Source organism: Pectinophora gossypiella, chromosome 16 (assembly GCF_024362695.1).
Source record: "Pectinophora gossypiella chromosome 16, ilPecGoss1.1, whole genome shotgun sequence".
NCBI classification, from domain to species: Eukaryota; Metazoa; Arthropoda; class Insecta; order Lepidoptera; family Gelechiidae; genus Pectinophora; species Pectinophora gossypiella.
The window spans coordinates 13,918,587-13,938,762 of record NC_065419.1 but is presented as its reverse complement, the minus strand read 5'-3'; the positions used below and the strand labels follow the sequence as shown (position 1 = coordinate 13,938,762).

The 20,176-nt window shown below is 43.9% G+C and overlaps 1 protein-coding gene across 1 annotated transcript; it reads left to right on the top strand.

Annotated features, from left to right (window-relative positions):
• Window positions 1-19,312, top strand: LOC126373806 (sodium-coupled neutral amino acid transporter 9 homolog). Its single transcript, XM_050020117.1, has 12 exons — window positions 1-416; window positions 7,505-7,585; window positions 8,135-8,276; window positions 8,948-9,051; window positions 10,010-10,167; window positions 11,296-11,457; window positions 13,153-13,359; window positions 14,078-14,271; window positions 14,992-15,096; window positions 16,291-16,359; window positions 17,066-17,229; window positions 17,914-19,312. Exons 1-12 carry the CDS (start codon window positions 352-354, stop codon window positions 18,089-18,091), a joined length of 1,629 nt encoding a protein of 542 aa, XP_049876074.1. The 5' UTR covers window positions 1-351; the 3' UTR covers window positions 18,092-19,312.
• Window positions 19,313-20,176: the final 864 nt, after the last annotated feature.

Sequence of the window (20,176 nt, the reverse complement as noted above, 5' to 3'; positions counted from 1 at the left end):
ATCATAATCACAAGTGCACTATTTTGTGTACACGCCCTTGGCAAGATGATAATAGGTTAAATAACAACGCTTACGCACTGATTTATTGGAGACAAACATTTTAAACTTATCACGGTCGTCCCTCGTACTTGATGTTTCTGTAGCAAAATAAGAGTGGTACCCACAAAACGTAATAAAAAAAGGCGGGAAAACGTTACCGTTCGAAAAAGAAATCAAAAGTAAAAACAAAAGAAATAATTGCCAACCTGTGCCAGTTTCAAATTAAAAATAATAAAGTCGTGTCACATATTCACGACTTTATTTGCGACGTCTTTCTTTTTTTAAATCGAAAGTTGAAGTTAATTTATAGTGATGCGTGGAGGTGATGGTGATCAAAGTATCGCGTCGAGAAGTGATGGCCGCTCAACTGATAGTGAGTAAGTACCTACTAAGTACCTACTTCACATTATCATAATCATAAATGGGATGTAAGGGGCTCCAAACGACACCTTTCGGAGCCCAAGCCAACCTCGCCTGCACGCGGTACATCCTGCTATTCAACGAAAGAGGCTCTGGCGACCCACCAACACGCACTGGACCAGCGCGGTGGGCTTATGGTCCAAACCCCCCCCCAACATGACCTCTACACATAAGAAACGGCCCCCAGTCCCCGGCAGCCCCGTTGTCCGTGGCTACGGTAGCGGCTACGGTAACGGCGGGGCAGGGGGTGCGAAGAATCTCCGGGCTGGATTCGGCTACCACCAACGACGACTGTACCTGGCAACATATAACACGTGCACACTGAGGACCGACGAGAAGCTTACCGAGCTGGAAGAATCTATCAGCAAGTTACACTGGGATGTCATGGGGTTGTCTGAAGTCCGAAGAAAGGGCGAGGACACGATAACTCTGGGCTCCGGTAACTTGCTGTACTTCCGGGAGGGCGAGCAACTGTCCATGGGTGGTGTCGGGTTTATCGTCCACAAGTCCCTAGTCAACAACGTGTTGACCATCGGTAGTGTTTCGAGCAGGGTAGCGTACCTGGTACTCAGAATATCATCGCGATATTCGCTGACTGTCATCCAGGTATACGCTCCGACCTCGGGACACCATGATGACGAAGTGGAGACGATGTATGAGGAGATTTCTAAAGCCATGCATAGCCATAAAAGCCACTACACGATTGTGATGGGGGACTTTAATGCACAGTTGGGGAAACGTTGCGGTAACGAGCTGAGAGTGGGGCAATTTGGATTTGGGGTCCGGAACACCAGAGGCGGGATGCTTGCGGACTTTATGGAGAAGGAGAACCTCTATATGATGAACTCCTTCTTCAGGAAGCCCGCGACCCGCAAATGGACCTGGATGAGTCCCAGCGGCAGGTATAAAAATGAGATCGATTTTATCATGTCGACGAAAAAGCACATATTCAATGATGTCTCTGTGATCAATGCCGTTAAGACGGGAAGCGATCACCGCATGGTAAGAGGCACATTGAATATCAATATCAAGCTAGAAAGATCGCGACTGATAAAATCCACGCTCCGACCGGCGCCAGCCCAAATCCAAAACCCCGAGCGCTTTCAGCTTGAGCTTCAAAACCGCTTCGAGTACCTTGAGAACTGCGCAGACGTGGACGATATAAACAACCTGATGGTGGATGCTGTCCGTACGGTAGGTTCTAAACACTTTAGAACCCGCCGTACCAAAACGCAGAAACTCTCCGCACACACACTCGAACTCATGGATAAGAGACACGAAATGAGACTGCAGGACTCAGCGGATGTCTTACGTTATAGACAACTTAATAGACAGATCTCGAAGTCTTTGACGAGCGACCTTCGCCAATTTAATACTAAACGTATTAAAGAGGCTATAGAGCGGAACAAGGGCTCCAAGGTGTTCGCAAAAGATCTGTCTATTGGGCAAAGTCAACTAGCGAGACTGAAAACTGAGGACGGCAGAATCATTTCGTCGACTCCCGAAATCCTGAGGGAGATTGAGAGTTTCTATAGACAGCTATATTCCACGAAAACATCAGGCGAAAGCATGGCTCGAGACCCTCGAGCCAAGCTTACCCGACACTACACTGAAGATATCCCGGACGTCAGCCTGTACGAGATTAGGATGGCCCTCAAACAACTCAAAAACAACAAAGCGGCAGGAGATGACGGAATCACAGCAGAACTTCTGAGAGCGGGCGGAACGCCAATACTTAAAGTCCTCCAAAGGCTCTTCAATTCCGTCATATTTCAGGGCAAAACGCCGAGGGCATGGAGCGGAAGCGAGGTGATCTTGTTCTTCAAGAAAGGTGATAAAGCCCTACTGAAGAACTACAGACCTATCTCGCTTCTGAGCCATGTCTACAAGTTGTTTTCGAGGGTCATTACGAATCGTCTCGCTTGCAGGTTTGACGATTCCCAGCCTCCCGAACAAGCCGGTTTCCGAAAAGGCTTTAGCACCATAGACCACATCCATACGCTGCGGCAGGTTATACAGAAGACCGAAGAGTATAATCTGCCACTTTGCTTGGCGTTTGTGGACTATGAGAAAGCCTTTGATTCGATCGAGACCTGGGCGGTGTTGCAGTCTCTTCAGAGGTGCCAAGTGGACCATAGGTACATCGAAGTGCTAAGGGACCTCTACCAAAATGCCACTATGTCAGTTCGAGTACAGAACCAGAGCTCTAATCCGATCCAACTGCAGCGAGGAGTGAGACAGGGAGATGTCATCTCTCCGAAACTGTTCACTGCTGCATTGGAGGATATTTTTAAGCTTCTGGACTGGAAAGGATTTGGCATCAACATCAACGGCGAGTACCTGACGCACCTTCGATTTGCCGATGATATAGTCCTAATGGCTGAGACCCTGGAAGACCTGAACACCATGCTCGAGCATCTCAGTAACGCATCCCAACGAGTGGGTCTTAGGATGAACATGGCAAAGACAAAAATTATGTCCAACGACCATGTCGCACCCACTCCAGTTCAGGTTGGGAACGTTACACTCGAAGTTGTAGACCAGTACATTTACCTAGGACAAATAATCCAGTTAGGTAAGTCCAACTTCGAGAAAGAGATCTCTCGTCGGATCCAACTCGGATGGGCAGCGTTCGGGAAGCTGCGGAATATCTTCTCGTCCAAAATACCTCAGTGTCTCAAGACGAAAGTCTTTGACCAGTGCGTGTTGCCAGTGATGACCTACGGCAGTGAGACGTGGCCGCTTACTATGGGTCTCGTGAGGAGGCTCGGTGTCGCTCAGCGGGCAATGGAGAGAGCTATGCTCGGTATTTCCCTGCTCGATCGAATCAGAAATGAGGAGATCCGCAGGAGAACTAAAGTCACCGACATAGCTCGAAGAATTGCAAAGCTGAAGTGGCAGTGGGCAGGACACATAGCGAGGAGAACCGATGGCCGATGGGGCGGAAAGGTTCTGGAGTGGCGACCACGTGTCGGACGACGCTCAGTGGGTAGGCCCGCTACAAGGTGGACCGACGATCTGGTGAAGGTCGCGGGAAGCCGCTGGATGCGGGCAGCGCAGGACCGATCGTCGTGGAGATCCTTGGGGGAGGCCTATGCCCAGCAGTGGGCGTCATACGGCTGATGATGATGAAGTACCTACTTATTAATTCATATATTTTATTTAGGTACTAGCTTTTGCCCGCGGCTTAGCTCGCGATAAATTCGGGGTAATACGGTTCCCCCTTCCTATAATGTACCAAAATTGAGCTTCCTACCTTGAAAAAAGTCCCATATAAAATTTCACCCCCTCTTTGAAGCGATTGGGGGAAGATTTCCACAAAAAAATGAAGCAGTTTTTTTTTGTTAGTCACAATATACGCAAACTAATTTTAGCTTTCTGCCTTCTTCTATCGTGTGGGTTGTGAGGTGGATTAGCAACCGCATCAACCCTGGTGTTTTCTCACTCCGGCCTACTGAAGTAAGAGGCGCCCACCCCCGCGGGAAGGACGCGCCAAACAGGAATTTCCCCAGTGAAGGGTACTTGTCAGAATAAACTAATTTATTTAAAACCAGTAAAAATTATAAGTAGGTACTTAAACTGGTAGTGAACCCAGCTTCAAAATGTTATTTCGATTGTGCTCCGCGCCACCGAAATCCCCTGGTAGCGGCTTCCGAATACATCCCGCTCAGGGACGGTACTGAAAAGTATTGGCGTCCGAAGGACGTAATATCCCGACGACCTGATTACTCTAGCCATAGAGGCAGCCAATCAGCTCGCGACATCAAACACTTCCGGGACAGGACCTCGTTCATGAACAACTGTTTACTGTTCACATTACTGTGAATTCATGAAAGTTTTCACTTTAGTTGAGCAGTTGGTGCTAATTCCTGTAAATACCATCTAATTTTATTTTAAGTTATATCTGTCATTTTCTTATCCGCCGAAAAGGAAAGGGACGGGTAATCGACAAGCATAAAATTTATGGAACACACGTCAATTTTAAGCACAAATCTAAACCAACCGTCTAAAAATTTTACATCCGTCAATAACCCGACACAGTTAAGTAGACAGCACGTCAAACGGATTGCATACCAGCGACGTACCTTTTGATTCGCCCGGGTTATTCGTTCATTTACTCATTCTTCCTAAAATTAAGAGCTGTGAATCATCCATCCCTTTCCTTTTTGACGGATATGAAAATGACGGATATAACTTAAAATAAAATTAGGCGGTGTCTGCAGGAATCGGGGCCTGTCTAAGTAAATAGGTATCTACCTAAATGTGTTGACGTGAAAGTTATTTTAGTGCATGTCAGTGATTTATATTTGCATTATAACATGATAACGGATGATGAAATCTGTATCTCCCTTTCGTCATCCTAATGTTTATTCCTTTATCAATAAACACTGCACTTGGTTGCTAATAGGTATTAAGAAACCCATAATACGTACATACCTACTATAATATACGATATAAGTAAACCTATTTAATCTAGTTTAAAAAAGTTCTTGGGAGCTTCAAACCGTACCTACGCAAAGAAATCAATTCAGTACCTGCCGCCTATAGGATTGATGTGGAAATTTTCAGAGTTTGTATTTTTATTAGAGAGGTCTTTCGAAAAGGATACCTAAAGAAATAATTAAGAAGTAGATATCAGAAATTTGTGACTATCCGGATCCCGTGTGGCTACTACTAACGCCAGAAGGAACGCGTTTTACCCCAAAGAAACATGAAGCTTCCTTGAACTTTGCTAAGGACTAAATCTTCCGTTATTAAAACACCACCTTACTCCTAGGACTAGGGTTCACTACCTTTTCTTTTATTTTTGACGCGAGTTATTGTGGATTTGCCGCAGAAGGCATTAACTACTTGGTCGGACAAATGGAGAGCGCTGAAGGCTCTCACCCGGTACAAAATTTAAGACAACAGGCCTGAGGGTGCCCAGTTGGGCGCGAACCTCGGCTCAGGGCGTCGTCTGAGAGGAAAAATATTTGAAAGAATTAATCGACTCTGGTGGGTCGATGGCGATAAGCGCTGATTGAAAGAAGTCGTCGACCACGCCGGCGGGGTCGGTATCGGGGTTCTGAAGTGTTTGGTGTCTCGAGCTGATTGGCTGCCTCTATGGCTAGAGTAATCGAGTGGCAAAAGCTAGTATGTAGGTAGTATAAGTAGGTAAGTGGCCCCGATTCCTGCAGACACCGCCTAATTTTATTTTAAGTTATATCCGTCATTTTCATATCCGTCGAAAAGGAAAGGGACGGATGATTCACAGCTCTTAATTTTAGGAAGAATGAGTAAATGAACGAATAACCCGGGCGAATCAAAAGGTACGTCGCTGGTATGCAATCCGTTTGACGTGCTGTCTACTTAACTGTGTCGGGTTATTGACGGACGTAAAATTTTTAGACGGTTTGTTTAGATTTGTGCTTAAAATTGACGTGTGTTCCATAAATTTTATGCTTGTCGATTACCCGTCCCTTTCCTTTTCGGCGGATAAGAAAATGACAGATATAACTTAAAATAAAATTAGATGGTATTTACAGGAATTAGCACCAGTAAGTAGGTATCGTATTATCTGTTTTTTTACGTCGTTACATTGAAATCGAGTGCGAATATTTGTCATGTTTATCTGACAAGGGATCAAGGCAGATCAGGCGACGCTACGCTTGCCTTGAATGCAGTGTGTGCGATAAATAATGTCAAATTGAGATACTCTCCGCAATAAACATCTTCGCAAGTGCTTTTTTTACTTTTTTCTTCTTCTCTAGTGTGGGTTGTAAGGTCAATGGCCGACCATATCAGCTTGATGTCACGGTTGTTATTGAGCCAAAGGCACCTGACGTGTCTCAAGTAACGACTACATACTTAATTAATCACTGCTTAGCGTGCCCTCCGAAGCACGCATCATTTTCCTCTCGGACAATCACGTGATCAACCTGCAATGTCCTAACTAAACTCAGAATAATAAAGGATTTTTTGTGATATGTCCTCACCGGGTATCGAACCCGGGACCGCCGGTTCGTTTGCTGGACGCTCAGCCATTTCACCAGAGACCGTTTATTTTCCTTAACCACAGATAATAATAAGTTTATCTAGTCTTCTTCTATCGTGTTGGTTAAAAGTAAGAGGTGGAATACCAACATCAGCAACCCTAGTGTCAGGGTTATTACTGAGCCACCAAAGGCCCTTGACATGGTTCATATAACGACCACGTACTTATCATCACGTGCCTTCCGAAGCACGAATTATCTTATTATACTTTCGGACAATCAGGTGATCAACCTGTAACGTCGTAACCAAACTAGGGATCACAAGGTGATTTTTGTGATATGTCCACCGGGATTCGAACCCGGAACCTCCGGATCCCGGAGTTTATCTGGTACTTAATTAAGTTTTTGCTTGTATTGTTGGTAAGAATTTAGGAAAAATAAGTATTTTCCTTGTTTCATAGGCACTGGGCACCCTCAGGCCTGTTGTCTTAAAAGTGTCCGGTCAAGTAGCAAATCTACAATCAGTCTCGTGAAAAAAAATAAGTAGGTACTTTTTATTCCGTAGTCGGGTTATAGCTTTTAAACTTATTTTTTGGTATGGAGTATTTAGTAGGTATTATATAAGTATCTACTTATAAGGAAACATAATACGTACTTAGGTACGTGTACGAAAGGGCTTTGTTCTTCACTTCCAACTTTAGAGAGATGCCGGCGGGGTATTTGACTTGCTATTTATATATAAAAATACTAAGTACTTATACTTACTATTAACTTAATTGTACTTAGGTAGGTCTTATATATACAAAGACGCGTCATTTATGCGTCAGGCAAATTAATTTAATCTTTCCATGATACTCTGCAGTCACTTAAAGCGACAACGTTCGGAAAGTACGTTTCCTTAGTCTTTCTTAAAAAAAAAACTAATAAATTTAAAAAAGTGGTTTGCTTCTTCTGTGGTTCGGAATTCAATTTATTTTATTTCTAAAAAATATTACATACCTATTTAAAAAAATAAGAATTGGGTATTTTCAAGTACAAGTTTGTAAAATATAATATAATATTTTTGTCAATAGAATATTTGCGGTTCCTTCTTCGGATTATTCTGACTGCGAATATTGTGAAGAAAGAAGACGAGAATTAAATAATAAACGGAGGTACTTTTTTAATCTTTTTTATTTATAATTTATTTAGACATACATAATGCGAACATAATTACTTTAATCTTAAATACATATTTAAATTATAAAAAAGTTTATTTATATTTTTATAATTAGAATAAATTAATTAAAGATGTCGGGCTATACCTATTTAATTCTATTTTGTAAGTTAAAAATTGTAACTCGGGGTTTAAAACTTTAGGGCCCAGCTTAGTTATATGCACGCTCCAAAGTATGGAGTATGCTTCATTATACTTTCGGGGTGGTGGTTGAGAGTTAATAGACCAGTGCACAGTAAAATGAGACATAGTTACATAGCCAGTTCATGTTTGTCCTGTAGGTCATGGCAATTGCTAATGGATCGTATATTTACCGGGTGAGAGCCCTATTTGTCTGGCCAATTAGTCAGTGTCATCTGAGATCTATACTTATATACAATATACATACATATAATAGTAATTCAATTAATTAAAATTACTTTGAATAGGTACGGTCCAAACTCGAATGCTGTCGTATCAAGTTTTAGACTCAGAATTGTGTTCCCAGCGGGTGGTACCAGTCACCATCAGCCACCACTAGTCACCACCAGGCACCAGCGACCAGCGTCACCATGCACCGCTCGGAGACAGCACCGCTGTTGTCACCAGCACCCGTCTACCGGAGTATCACCACCACCAGTGACTCCTTGGTAAGTACACTTGCATTACAAACACATACCGTACCTCACGCCCGTAATCCCTACCGGACTGGGCAGATCCTCAAGTCAGAGACGTCTTGTAGCCACAGCGTATTTAAAATACATAATAACGGGTGTAGTAGGCTGAGCTGTAGGCCATCAGGTGGCGGATAGTGGGACGGCCATCAGATATGATAGTTAGCTGCGAATATAAAAATAAGCAGTCACATGGATGGATAGGGAGATCGGGCCTTAAACCACCACGCGGGCCCAGTGCGGCTTGGTCGTTATTAACGACTGCTAATGCAGCCGGGACCAACGTCTTAACGTGCCTTCCGAAGCACGGAGGAGCTCGAGATGAAAACTTTTTTTTTGTGGTCACCCATCCTATGACCGTCCTTTGCGAAAGTTGCTTAACTTCAACAATCGCAGACCGAGCGCGTTTACAGCTGCGCCACGGAGCTCCTTTTAAAAGTATTAAGTATCAATTTAGTTGCAAAATTAATTACTTAAGTACTTACTTATCTTATGTCCTAATATGTACATGATAACTTAATTATCTCCGGCGTTAGACGATATATTGAAAAATGTATTTCAGATTGATCTTCAGCGTGTTCACGTGTTAAGAATGATGGAAGATAAAAATCAGTCAAAGTTTTTGTTCACATATTATTATATTACAGGGTCCAGGCGAACTCTCTTCCAATGAAATTCTCTCAAACTATAACAAGAGACACGAAAAATGTGTAAAACCAGAACGCAAGAAGCAAAGCTCCCTGGTGACCATGTAAGTGTTTGTACTTACCTTATCTATGTTAGTTGTTCACTAACCTACGGCATAGAATTTAGAAAAGTAACTCTCCACCCCCGCACCATTTCGCAAGTTCGAATCCAGCACGGGCCTAAACCTATGACTGTCGAAATCATGTTTGGATCATAAATGATTATCACGTGGTCAGCGGTGAAAGTAAACATTTTAAGGAAACGGACCTGTCAAATATTCAGGTTAAGTAAGCGGACCCTGTGAATAACGGGATCACGTGGTCAGCGGTGAAGGTAAACATTTTAAGGAAACGGACCTGTCAAATATTCAGGTTAAGTAAGCGGACCCTGTGAATAACGGGATAATCGGACTAGGGAGATGATCACCATTCTTTTTCTATCGTGTGGGTTGTGAGGTGGAATACCAACCTCATCAAACCTGGTGTCAGGGTTTCTATTGAGCCGCCAAAGGCCCCTGACATGGCTCATGTAACGACTACTTACTTAAGTACATCAGTAAGTAGTAACCGGGACCAACTGCTTAACGTCCCTTCCGAAGCACGGATCATCTTACTTTCGGACCATCAGGTGATCAGTCTGTAATGTCCTAACCAGACTTGGGGTATCACGAAGTGATTTTTGTGATATGTCCCCACCGGGATTCGAACCCGGGAACTCCGGATAGTAAGCCCAGCGTTGAAAGAAGTATCTTCCTTTGTATTCCTATCCCTGTGCTTTGATATAAGTACTAACTTCCACCACCTGATGATAAGATGATCCATGCTTCGGAAGGCACGTTAAGCCGTTGGTCCCGGTTACTACTTACTGATGTAAGTACGTAGTCGTTACTTGAGTCACGTCAGGGGCCTTTAGCGGCTCAATGGGCTTAATAGTTGGTCATGCACGCCACAACCCACACCATAGAAGTACCTTCCTTTGTTTTCCTTTCCCTGTGTGCTGATATACTAACTTCGACGCGTCAGCTTCTCAGTATGGAACACGGTGATGGGTTCGTCCTTGCTGACGATGGCTTGGGGTGTGGAGCGCGCGGGACTTCCCGCCGCGCTGGCGCTGTTTGCCGTGATGTCTGCCGTGTGCCTGTACACCGCGTATGTGCTACTCCAAGTCAACTACTATCATGGTTAGTAGATCATAACATAAACAACCTCAGGGTGTTAGTGACATCGTAACGAAAACTTTGAGGGATGAGTCAGACCATGATTCTGACTTGATATCAACTGGAACTTTTCGTCGCAAAAGTATGGAACTGAAAATAATTAAAAAAGCACTAAAATTTTCATGAATTTTGCGATATCAACTCAGAATCATGGTCTGAACCATCCCCCTTATTATTCATTACGGTGTCACTAACACCCATACCTACTTGTATGCTTACCTAGTATGTAGGTACTTGTATGGGTTGAATTGAAAGTGACATCGTAACTAATACTAAGAGGGATGATTCAGATCATTATTCTGAGTTAATATCAAGTGGAATTTTCCATCGCAAAAGTAAAGAATTGAATATAATTAAAAAATCATACATTCGTCTACATGACGTCCTGTTGGCTTTCATTAAAAACCTAGGATTTTTGTGTTGAGCAGTGTTTTCCTGTTCCACCTGACGCGTCCTGGTGTTGATGGATGGCTGGATGATTCAGATCATTATTCTGAGTTAATATCAAGTGGAATTTTCCATCGCAAAAATATTATAGAATTGAAAATAATTCAGAAAAAAAACATGAATTTTGCGACGAAAAATTTCACTTGATATCAACTCAGAATCATGGTCTGAATCATCCCTCTCGGTATTCGTTACGATGTCACTAACACCCTGTATATGTCGCACTACCATGTCCAGGGCTCCCTTCAATCAATCCGAAGGGGAGCATTCTCCTTATCTCCCCCAAAAGAGCGTTAAGAGTAAAGCTAGACCAAAGGCATAGAATAAGGAATAATACTACGTATAGAACGGCAACTCTCCGCTCCCCACCAGCGGCAGAGCTAGAATTACCTCACCCCCCTCGGTCTTAGTTTAGTCTGCAATCGTATGGGCTTCAGACGTCACACACACAGATGCGCGTGTACGATAACGTCAATGTGTCTGTGTAAAACGAGGTGTCTTGTATGAAGTGTCCGGTGTGGGCCTAACTTCCTGAGGTGATTGCTTTTTTTGACGTGACTTATTGTGGATTAGCCGCAGATGGCATTGACTACTGCCGGACAAATGGGGAGCGCTGAAGGCTCTCACCCTGCAGGTGTATTGCAGGTAACGAGACATGCGAGGTGCCGGCGCTATGTCGGGTGCTCCTCGGGCGCGGGGCGGAGGCGCTGGCGCACGCCTTCTCCATCGTGGTGCTGCTGGGCGCCAACGTCGTCTACTGGATCCTCATCACCAACTTCCTCTACTTCACCGTCAATTACTTTAAAGGTAAGTAAGTGACAAGAGGAGCTCGGTGGCGCAGCGGTAAACGCGCTCGGTTTGCGATTGTTGAAGTTAAGCAACTTTCGCAAAGGCCGGTCATAGGATGGGTGACCACAAAAAAAAAGAGATTTCATCTCGAGCTCCTCCGTGCTTCGGAAGGCACGTTAAGCCGTTAGTCCTGGCTGCATTAGCAGTCGTTAATAACCATCAATCCGCACTGGGCCCGCGTGATGGTTTAAGGCCCGATCTCCCTATCCATCCATAGGGAAGGCTCGTGCCCCAGCAGTGGGGACGTTAATGGGCTGATGATGATGATGATGAAGTAACAATATTTAAAAACATATTAAGTACTACTCACGCATTCAAACATTCACATTTCATTTTACTCCGGAATTATTCATTTATCTTAAGTGCAGTTTCCACTAACACAGTGGGCTCGACTATAACAGACGGCGACACGGCGCACTGGCTACTTTTTTAAAGGAAAAATAGAGCAGTGGTTTCCCTCTTGCCTTCCGCCCCGCAGTACTCTGTCTGACGCGAGTGGGATAATGGCGCCCAGAGTAGTTTATTTCAAAGCCGTACTAGGACTCATTGACTCAGGTGTTAGTCTTCTCTGCCTCTGAATAGTACTGACAGTTACTACTGCCCTCTGTCAGGTTCCAGGTTACAGTCCCTGTGACTTGCCCCTCCCGCCTCCGCCTTCAGGCCAAGGACACACACAGGACAGGACAGGTCAAACATCCCAGGTTTTTAATGAAAGCCAACGGGCCGTCATACAGGAACACCGTACCGAATTCATGGGTTTTTGGTGCTATTTTAAATTTGATGATAAGACAGAGATGTGGTGTAAAAGACGATATAGTGACTAGGATTGAGAAGGGAATGTTAGGTTGGTTTGGACACGTTGAGCGGATGAAGGATAATAGAATTGCAAAAGCGGTATATAAAGCGAAAGTTGATGGTAGGGCTGGCCGAGGAAGACCGAGAAGGACTTACGATGATCAAATTGGAGATGTCCTTAGAAAAGGTTCAATACGATCTACTCTGAACCGGCGTGCGTGTATGAAGCGATTGATGAATGTGGAGGAAGCAAGAGAAGTGTGTCAGGATCGAAGCAAATGGAATTCTATAGTCTCTGCTTACGCCGGTGGGAAATAGGCGTGAGTTTATGTATGTATGTATTTTAAATTTAGCGACGGAAAATTTCACTAGATATTTAACTCTGTTTCAAGAGCTGAATTATCCCCCTCAGTATTCAGTACGGTACGTTAAAGCTATTCAACGCCATCTATACTGCATCTGATGAACGTAGCCTGGAAAGTGCCTCATTCTAAAAGCATACATAAAAAAAAAATACAATCGTAGCACATTTTAGAAAGTAATTTTAAAATTCTTCATAACAGAATAAACACCTCGACAACGGCTAAAAAAGTTACAAAATGTGGTTTGTCGCTACTTCTCGTGGGACCGTGAGAATTTGTCACAGCACCCTGTATACTGGCTGATTGATTGTGTTGTTCTTCTTCTATCGTGTGGATTGTGAGGTGAATTACCAACCTCATCAACCCTGGTGCCAGGGTTGTTATTGAGCCGCCAAAGGCCCCTGACATGGCTCATGTAACGACTACTTACTTACATCAGTAAGTAGTAACCGGGACCAACGTGCTGTTTTTGATTCTAGTATGTAAACCCCTACAGACATAACCTCAAACAGCACGGTGTACAACTCCTCGCTCCTGTGCCCGCGCCACGACGGGGTCAACGGCTCGCTGCTGCTGCCCGCGCCGCAGCCCGACCCCGCCTACTGGGCCCTGCACTCCACAGTGCCTGTCTACGTCGCCTTCATCGTATTCCCACTGCTCAACTTCAAGAACGTCACATTTTTCACCAAATTCAACTCTTTGGGTAAGTGTTTTGTGTTTAGGACAGCTAATGTAAACTGGGACCAACAGCTAATGTACATTCCGAAGCACGAATCATCTTACTTTCGTCATCTAACCTTTTTTTTTGTTTACGAAGGGGAAATCCTCATGGATACCTCGCCACCCGGGGGAGCGACGAGGTTATATCGGACTCTTACCGACTAAAACCCCTCCGATGGCCCTCTGCTGCGCATGTCGGGAAGCTCCGGGATCTCTAACGAATGCACCGGTGCTTCCCTCGCGCCTGCTATAAAATGCGAGGCCATGTCACATTGCCGTCCCTCCCGGAGACCGTATGAAGAGCGGCTCGGGCCCCCGCCCTTACCACTCACGGTCTCCAGCGTCCCCTTTCAGTCGCCTTTTACGACAGGCAGGGGGTACCGTAGCCCTATTCTTGTGCCCGGAACTACAGGGCGGTTCGTCATCTAACCTAACCTAACCAAACCAGCCGGGTCTGCATGACAACTACGCCGCGCGAATTATATCGAGCGCTTGGACCAATAAACGATACGAATGCTATCTACGTAGATGGACGTCAAACGGCTATTGATCGAAGCGCTCAATATAATTCGCGCGCGGCGCGGTTGTCATGCAGACCCGGCAGGGCCCACAAAGTGATTTTTGTGATATGTCACCGGGATTCGAATCCGTGACCTCCGGATCGTGAGCCCTGGTTTATTGACTCGTAATGATTTTTCCAGGCACCCTGTCAGTAGCCTACCTGGTGATCTTCGTGTTGGTGAAGGGATACACGTGGGGCGTGAACGTGATCGAGTGGGCCGGCGCACGCGCAGCCTCCCACGCGGCCGTGCTCAGCGGCATGCTGGCGCTGTCCTTCTACATACACAACATCATCATCACCATCATGAGCGGCAACGAGAGGCAAGAGAACAATGTCAGTGAAGTCATTGCTACCACAACTCATACAAAAATTTCGTTGTTTATACAGACTGGACACGCCATACAAGAATCTCCTTCTTATCATGCCCCGGAAATTCTTCTTCTTCTATCGTGTGGTTTGTGAGGTGGATTACCAACCTCACCAACCACCAGGGTTGACTGAATGTTGTTGACAGAATCTGACTGAATGTGCTGAACCAAAATATTTACTTCCATCACTATGTATAACCACATTTACTACAATAAATTTCATTTCATATCTCTTACTATCATGAAAAAATAGAAATTTCAAGGGCCGTTCTCAGGGCTCTGAACAAGTGTCCAAGGTAATATAAATTTATCGACATATTATTTACTCTTTGATTTTGAAGCGGGTGATACGTCAGGTTCTTCTACTATCGTGTGGGTTGTGGGTGGATTACCAACCCCATCAACCCTGGTTACTATTGAGCCGCCAAAGGCCCCTGACATGGCTCATGTAACGACTACTAACTTACATCAGTAAGTAGTAACCGGGACCAATAGCTTAACGTGCCTTCCGAAGCACGGATCATCTTTCTTTCGGACCCAAGATGTGTTACTGTTGCAGTTTCTTGTCATTTCTTCTCCTCAGCCGTAACACATTGCGAAATGACGTAGATTCAAAAATGTTACATTGACAATTCAACAGGTTAATTCTTAAGATTCTTTGATCTCGTCATTATATTGTCCACAGGGTCGAGATTTGACGATAGCGTTTATATTGGTGACGATGACGTACACGATGGTGGGGGCAGTGTTTTATATCTGTTTCCCACTCGCCAAGTCGTGTATTGAAGACGTGAGTATTCTTCTTCTATCGTGTGGGTTGTGAGGTGGAGTACCAACCTCATCAACCCGAGACAGTTACTACTGCCCGAGTCCCCAGTGTACGTGAGTATTACATTAATATCTTTGAAGTTGCTAGACACTTCTGCCTACCCCGTCGGGGATACAAGCGTGATGCTTGCTAGAAAAATTTGCAGTCATTTTGCACAGCAACCGTGCCGCGGCTAGAATTATATCGAGGGCTTCGACCAATAGTCGTATGAATTTTATCTACAGTAGGTAGATAGCATCGTGAGGAAACCCACATTCCCGAGAAATACGTTTCGGTTGTGACCTAATCTGTATTGGGCTGGTTTTCCTTTCGCGGGTTGGGAGGTCAGACAGGCAGTTGCTTCTGTAAAAAACAGGACATGTGTGTGTCAGGTTAGGTAAGCAGGCACTGTGAAAAAACTGGATAACGCTGGGGAGATGATGAGGTAGATACTTAGGATTCGCTGCGTCTATTGACTGACGCGCTCGATATATCGCGTCGCGCGAGAACGAGAAGTCTGGAATAAAGTAATAGGTATATCTCACATTCTTCTATCGTGTGGTGTGAGGTGGAGTACCAACCTCATCAACCCTGGCGTCAGGGTTACTATTGAGCCGCCAAAGGCCCCTGACATGGCTCATGTAACGACTACTTACTTCAATCAGTAATTAGTAACCAGGACCAACGGCTTAACGTGCCTTCCGAAGCACGGATCATCTTATTAAATTCGGGACCACAAAGTAATGTTTGTGATATGTCCCCACCAGGAATCGAACCCGGGACCTCCGGATCGTGAGCCCAACGCTCAACCACTGGACCACGGAAGTCGTCATATCTCATATAAAATTCGCACATAAAAATCAATTGCTGTTCGTTTGCCACGCTAAAACTCGAGAAAGGCTGGCTGATTTTGGTTTTGGAGCGTTTGTCGTAGTCCTGCGGGCCTAGCACCGTAAGCACGCGACTCTTTCTCGTCGCGACAGAGATCGTCTGTCTCTTTCTGTGCAGTACTGTGTGAGAGTGACGGGTGACGTATGTCGAGGCGAGAAAGAGTCGCGCGCTTACGGTGCTAAGCCCTCAGAGAAGGTTTAAACCGTGAGAAAATATGGAAAAGGGTGATATGAAGTTCACCGGGTCATCAATTATGATAATAAAGAATAATTCAATCGTTTTCAGAACATTTTGAACAATTTCGAGATGCATGACGTTATGACTGCAGTTGCAAGGTTACTACTACTCTTTCAAGTAAGTAATATTGCCATAAGTATTAGAAGTCAAGGCATTTTACAGATAATTAATTATGTATATGTCGTAGCCAGATTTTAGAATTGATCATTTCATGATGTGTTTGAAATGGTCATTGAAATCATCATTTTTTATTTAGTAAATCTTTTACTAAAAGTTCAAAATTGCCTTGCAAAATAAATTAAAAACTTCGGTCGTGGGTACCTAATGTATTTTTTACGAAATGGCAACGCAGGGTGGGATGACGTCAGCTGGGCTAACCTTGAAATGTTAGCTGTCACTTTTGAGCATACCTGGTTAAACGTGACACTGGCAGAATTGTGATCAGAAATCACAATCCTTTATTCAACGTAATTATCATGGATAAACTTATTGAAGGTCAATGTAACTTTTTTGAATTTACGTCATTTCGCAAGGTTATGGCTGAGGAGAATAAATGACAAGAAACTGCAACAGCAACACATCTTTTAAATCAATGAGGGTACATTACAAGTTATTTAATAACTAGAGGAACACATTCAATACCAGACATTTCATCACACAAAAGCCATTCATCAAGAATTGAATTGAACATACCTGGTTTTCTTATAGGCTAGAGTAACAGGGTACGTGCTTCGGACGCAGATACGGTAAACATCGATGCGTTGCAGTAGGCAGGCTATTCCAAATCCTTCAGTTTTCGCTTCTAAAACGGTGTCCTCTCCAGGTGCTGACGGTATACCCGCTGGTAGCGTACATGCTCCGCACGGAGGCGATCCTGCTGCTACCATTCAAGGACAGCCGCTGGTTGACGGTCACCATCAATGTGGTCATCGTCGCTATCTGTATACTGGTCGCCTGCTTCTGTCCCAGCATCGGGACTATTATACGGTGAGACATTTGGATTTCAGACATTAGTAAACGTAATGTAGATGTATCTAGTCTTACCTAAAAAAATATAGATAAAGACCGTTCAAGAATGATCTTCAAAAAGGTAAACAAACCTGTTACTACAAGGAATGTTCGAATTTCACCTAAACTACGCCAAGTATTCTTCTAATAACATCCGTAGCACTCAATAGATGTATGATTTCTTAGCTCAATGCGAAATTAACGTAAAATAATTATTAAAAACACATTTTTTAAGTAAGTAACTCTCTCTCTTGTAAGAGACCAATGATTGACCTCATTTGGCGCCAAAGACCCCTGACATGGCCCTGGGTGATCAGCCAACACCCTAACCGAACTAGAGATGACATTTTATGGTATGTCCGCACCGGAATTCGAAACCCGATCCCCCGGATCAAGAATCCATCGTTCAACCACTGGACCACAGAGGCCGTAAGGTTTTGCCTGATTGACAGTGAAAATACGGGAAAAGGAGCGTGTGAAACAGTCAAGAAACAACCGACCAAGATAGCCGCAATAAATCGAATCAGGCTATGCTTAGGTAACTTTGTACCAAATCAACTTAGCCTATGTTTAGAAAACTTTGCACCAAATCAACTTAGGCTATGCTTAGGTGACTTTTTACCAAATCAACTTAGGGTATGCGTGTGTAACTTGTCACCGCAGGTACACGGGCGCGGTGAGCGGGCTGGTGCACATCTTCGTGCTGCCGCCGCTGCTGCAGCTGCGCTCGCTGCGGCTGCGCGGGCGGCTCACGTGCGCGCGCGCCGCCGCGCTGGCCGCCATCGCGGCCGCCGGGGTCGTTAACCTCGGCGTGCAGTTCTTCATTCAGGATGACGATTAAATTTCTTTTTTATCACATAAACAGCCTATATACGTCCCACTGCTGGGCACAGGTCTTCCCTCAATCAACCCGAGGAGGTATGGAGCATATTCCACCACGCTGCTCCACCAAAACTTTCGCTGATATCATAACCAAAATCCAATATATAGCTCAAGAAGTTGTTTAGGTAGACTATCTGTTTACGTGTGTTAGGTGTTAGTGAAACCGTAACGATACTAAGAGGGACGATTCAAAGTTTCCGCTACGATGTTATTAACACCCTGTATGGGAGTTACAGTAACATAGTTGGCTCGGCCATTATAAACGGCGATACGGCTCACCTGTCACATTGATCTAACAGAAAGCTCGGTGGGGTGTGGGTACTTAGTTCATCTTGCGATTGATGTACCTCTTGACTACTCCAAATGGACTATAATCATGAGCTTCTTCTATCGTGTGGGTTGTGAGGTGGAGTACCAACCTTATTAACCCTGGTGTCATGGTTACTATAGCCGCCAAAGGTCCGGCATGGCTCTCATGTAACGACTACTAACTTACATCAGTAAGTAACCTATGTTAGTAGCTTATGTTGCAATAACTGTACTACCATACGCCACCGAGGCGCTTCGCTTTTTTTTGACGTGACTTATTGTAGATTTTCCGCAGATGGCATTAACTACTTGGCCGGACAAATGGGGAGCGCTTAAGGGTCTGACCCGGTACAACGTTTAAGACAACAGGCCTGAGGTGCCCAGTTGGGCGCGAACCTCGGCTCAGGGTGTCGTCTGAGAGGAAAAATATTTGAAAGAATTAATCGACCCTAGTGGGTCGATAGCGATAAGCGCTGATTGAGTCGGTATTGGGGTCCTGAGGCGCTTCGCATGTGCGGCAACTTTTCTCGTATGGACCGGCCTGTTTGTTTTCTTCTTTCGTGTCGATGACAAGTCGAACAACGTAATTCACGCGATTTGCGTGTTGGCTCACGCCGCGACTTATGCTGAGCGAGGTCCTTTTATTCCGGACTCCACCGCAGATGATCGGGCCGTCAGTGCGTTGCATTTAGAATACTTAGTTTTATTATTATTGTTTTTATGATTTTGGTTTGTTTCTCTTTTTGTTATGGATATATTATTTTTTTTCTTGTCTGTGTACTTATTGATTTCCGTGTGGTTTCTGTCCTGTGTTAAATGTAATGTACTGTCTGTCTGTGGTGTCCCGAAGTAATAAATGTTTCTTTCTTTCTTTAATTTATAATTTATCAGCCCAATATGCTGCCACGGCAATAGCACGGGCGGAAGCGCTCATCTAGTCCTCCAGCGTGCAGGGTTCAGGGCACAGTGGACATGCCCTTAGGTGGGCCATGGTCTGTTTATGTAAGTAGTGTATTGTATGTATTGCTTTTATGCTGTTCTGGGAGCAAATAAAAAACATAGAAAACGTTCAGCTGCTTGTCTTCCCGGGCATGTCGTAAAAACCGACAGAGGGATTGTGTCATCTAACATGATGGACTAATGTTATGGGCGATAGGCTGATCCCTTATCACCATAAGGTTCATCATATCCAGCTTACGACATCGTATCAACAGTGGCTGCAAGTTGTCTTTGATTACTTGTGGCTCTGCCCACCCCATTAGGGATTACGGGCGTGAGTTTATGTATGTATGTATTGTATGTTATAACATTAGGTACATAAAATCATTTTGTAAATATATAATGGCATACAGTATACAAATGTAAACTAGTCATATCATACGGTAGAATAAGTAACTAATAATTAAGGTTTTTATAAAAATAATACACATAATATTATTGTAACATTTGAACACTTTATTAATCTTTAATAAAACTTTTAAAAAACTTAAAAAAAAAACATTATTTTACAAAAAGAACCAATTCTAACATATAATATTAAAATAACTTTGGTATTAAGACATTTTTGTTTTTTATACAATTTTAATAAAATCTTCAAAAAGAATAAATGTAGGAATTTGATATTCTCATTTGCATTATTAAATTATTATTAAATAATAAGTATATTTTTATAGACTTTTATTAAAAATGGGAATTAAAGGTAAATATTTACAACGACGATTATTTGTCCAATAAT

What these genes read in the sequence shown, in the direction of transcription:
- LOC126373806 (XM_050020117.1), top strand. Translation starts at nt 352, where the DNA reads ATGCGTGGAGGTGATGGTGATCAAAGTATCGCGTCGAGAAGTGATGGC. An exon ending in CACCAAATTCAACTCTTTGG is followed by an intron (nt 13,360 to 14,077) that starts GTAAGTGTTTTG and finishes TGATTTTTCCAG; the next exon opens with GCACCCTGTCAGTAGCCTAC. An exon ending in GGTTACTACTACTCTTTCAA is followed by an intron (nt 16,360 to 17,065) that starts GTAAGTAATATT and finishes TGTCCTCTCCAG; the next exon opens with GTGCTGACGGTATACCCGCT.